Source organism: Oryza sativa, chromosome 10, assembly GCF_034140825.1.
Source record: "Oryza sativa Japonica Group chromosome 10, ASM3414082v1".
NCBI lineage: Eukaryota > Viridiplantae > Streptophyta > Magnoliopsida > Poales > Poaceae > Oryza > Oryza sativa.
In genome coordinates this window covers 16,522,070-16,525,111 of record NC_089044.1, presented here as the reverse complement: position 1 = coordinate 16,525,111, position 3,042 = coordinate 16,522,070, and the positions used below count along the sequence as shown (strand labels likewise).

Below are 3,042 nucleotides of genomic sequence, written 5' to 3'. Positions count from 1 at the left end.
GGCGTGGGGGTGCTGCGGAGAAGGTAGAGGCGGCGGTGGTGGAAGGTGCTCGATCGTCACGCTCAGCTACGTCGGCTGGTACGAGAGATGGAGGAGGAAGACGGGGGCATTTATGTCCAATACGGCTAAAATATGTAGACTAGTGGCAGTTTTCAAACTACATGCAAATTATAATGGCACTAATACAAATAAAAAATTATAATGGTATATCTCAAAACAATCATATTTATAATGGCATATCCAATTAACCTAGATACATAGATAGATCATGGAATTAAACTAGCGAAAATGCAAGGATCATCTTGCGAGAGAGAAAGGCCGAAATCAACTAGGGCATGGCGTGCCAACTCCAGGGTTTCCAGCAACGTTGACGGTAACGCCGGCAGGGAACTTGGCAACACCACACAAGTCGTTGTCGCTGGCGTCGAAAACGCGGAGGTTGGCGAGACTGGTGGCGTCCGGCAGCGGCCCCTTGAACACGTTGCGCTGGAGGTGTGCCTCCACGAGGTTCGCCATGCCGGAGACGAAGCTCAGGCCCTCCCCCCCCCCCCCCCCTGCATGACGTCATCGGGCCTGGCATCTTCGTCGTGCCCCTGCTGGCTGACGTCGAGGAACCTGATCTTGCTGTTCTTCCCGAACTCCGGCGCGATCTCCCCCCACAGCAGGTTCCTCGCCAGCGAGAGGCTCTCCAGCTCCGGGAACAGCGTGGCGTTGCCGAAGTAGTTGGGGAAGCCGCCGGCGAAGTGGACGTCCACGGCGGAGAAGCTCCGCAGGCCGGGGCACGACGTCACGTCGGACGGGATCCACGTTTCAAGGTCGACATCTCGTTGTCGTCGAGGTTGAAGTCTCGAGCGCCGGAAAAGCGGCGAAGAAGCCGTCGGTGATGGCGAAGAAGGAGTTGGAGCGGAGGTCGAGGGCGCGGAGGCCGCCGAGTGGCTGCGGCAGAACGGGGAGGTCGTCGCGGAGGGCGTTGAAGCTGAGGTCGAGGTCGGAGAGGGACGCGAGCGTGCTGAGGTCGGCGCCGACGAGGTGGCCGGTGAGGCCGCCGCGGCTGGCGTTGATGGCGGTGACGCGCCCCTCGGCGTTGCAGGTCACGCCGACCCAGGTGCCGCCGCATGGGTCCGGCGAGCTCGCCCCCCACTGGAGGGTCTTGGCGGTGCCGGTCGTGTTGGCGAGGGATCGCATGGCGACGTCATCGCCGGGATGCGTCGCCGCCGCCGCCGCGACGCCGGCGGCGAGAAGAATGAACAGCGCGAGCACCGGCATTGACATGATCATGATCGATCGCTTTACTTGTGTCTCGTGTACGACGCACACAGACACGATCGATCGATTTGTTTGCCGTCAGTTTATATATATTGCTGTGGCGTTAAATATGCGAATTACTACTATATCTCGCCTCTTGCCCGTTTCTGTGATTACGATCTTCGATTTGTGACATTAATATTTCGGAATGCAATCGCAAGCCGTAAGTTTCCTTCCGTAGAAGGAGGCGAATTGCCATCTTTCGAAAAGAAAAGAAAAATGCCATGTAGTACGATCGAATTTGCTATATATTTGTCGACAAATTTTTCATTAAAAATTTGACAGATGTAATTATAGTACAATCGTAGTGTAATTACACTGTAACTTGTACGTGCATATTAGGTTCGGCCGCTTGGGCTGTGTGGGCTAGCGTCCTTTGAGCGAGCTGCGGCCCATCGTTCAAGCCTGAAGCCGATGGCACGCGCAGCCCACAAGCATCGGCAGATGCGTCGCCGAGCCCACCTCGCACACACGACACGAACGGTCCAACACTATAGTTCACCCATTTTTTTCTGGTTCACCCCGGTATTCTCCGCCGTGCCACTCCACGTCCCCACGTGCCCCCCATGGCCATGCACGAACCTAGCCGGCCACCACCATCACCATCCACGGCAACGATACGCTCTGGCGGCACGCAGGCAGAGCGTTGCGTACGCGGGTGGGAGAGCGAGCGAACGATCGATCTCCGGTATCTTCCCCCGGCCGCTCGTCGCCCCGTCCGCATCACCCGCAATCGTCCACCGATCACACGACCGTTCGTCCGAAACCGGCGGCGGCGGCGGTCACTGCGGACAGCCAAGAGGAAAGCGTGCTAGCGGGCGTCCGCCCGTCTCGCTCGTTGCACGGTGCAGTGCGGCTTCTGCGCGGGAGGGGCGCCTCGGAGCTGTCAAAATCCGTGGAAACGGACGTGCGAGTTCCGCAGAGCTGGATTTGGATGGTCCAACTTCATCCGGTGAAGGCACGGCCGTGCAGTCTTCACTTATCCACCGTTCATGTAATCCAAGATCCAACGACTCACGTGCCATGCCCATTTAACTGCTGTTGAAAGTAACCAGTCCATGGCAGCCCACCAAGAAGCACTCATGAGTCATGAGTCAATCGATGACGCATTGACGCCTTCTTGTCACCGCTGTCGCCGCCGCCGATGCCGTCTGCCGACACGCACGCGTCGTCACCAACCGTCGTCTAGGCCCAACTATTTGTTGTTGTTCTTCAATTTTTGGGGTCAAAATACCAAATTTGCTAAGTTATTTCTTTGTTCAACTGTTGATGGTATGGTAATGAAGACAAATTGTAGCTATGGAGATTGTAGATTCTAGGGGTTGCTTTTGTTCTTTCCAATATCGTATACTCTATTCACTATCTCTTTTGATTTACGATGTGGCTTGCTCACCATTGTACTTAGTAATGAGTGGTGTTATTTAAAACTTATGATGCCTTATGCAATGCATGCTTTACTTACTGAATAATGGTTGAATCGAATGCATGCTTTGCTCTGCACTGCTCATTGTAATCATGTCCCAAAATCCAAATTCCAGGCAGCAAGAAGATGGAATGGCAAAGCTTCAATATGATGCCCAGGACGGCGGCGGTGGCGATGGCGAGTTGGCGACAGTGGTGGCGGCACTACGCGTCTACCGAACTGACTCTGGAGTCTAGAGTACTTGTCTCTTGTTGAGATGCCGTGGGCTGTCAGGAACTGATTTTAACAGCAGTTAAGTGTGCGTGACCCGTGAG

At 55.2% G+C, this 3,042-nt stretch overlaps 1 protein-coding gene across 1 annotated transcript; it reads right to left on the bottom strand.

The window, feature by feature from the left end:
- Window positions 1–530: 530 nt before the first annotated feature.
- On the bottom strand, window positions 531–1,266 carry LOC136353551 (probable inactive receptor kinase At5g10020). The gene is made up of 2 exons (XM_066304557.1): window positions 876–1,266; window positions 531–823 (listed from the first exon to the last, which is right to left on the bottom strand). Exons 1-2 carry the CDS (start codon window positions 1,264–1,266, stop codon window positions 531–533), a joined length of 684 nt encoding a protein of 227 aa, XP_066160654.1.
- Between the last annotated feature and the right edge of the window lie 1,776 nt (window positions 1,267–3,042).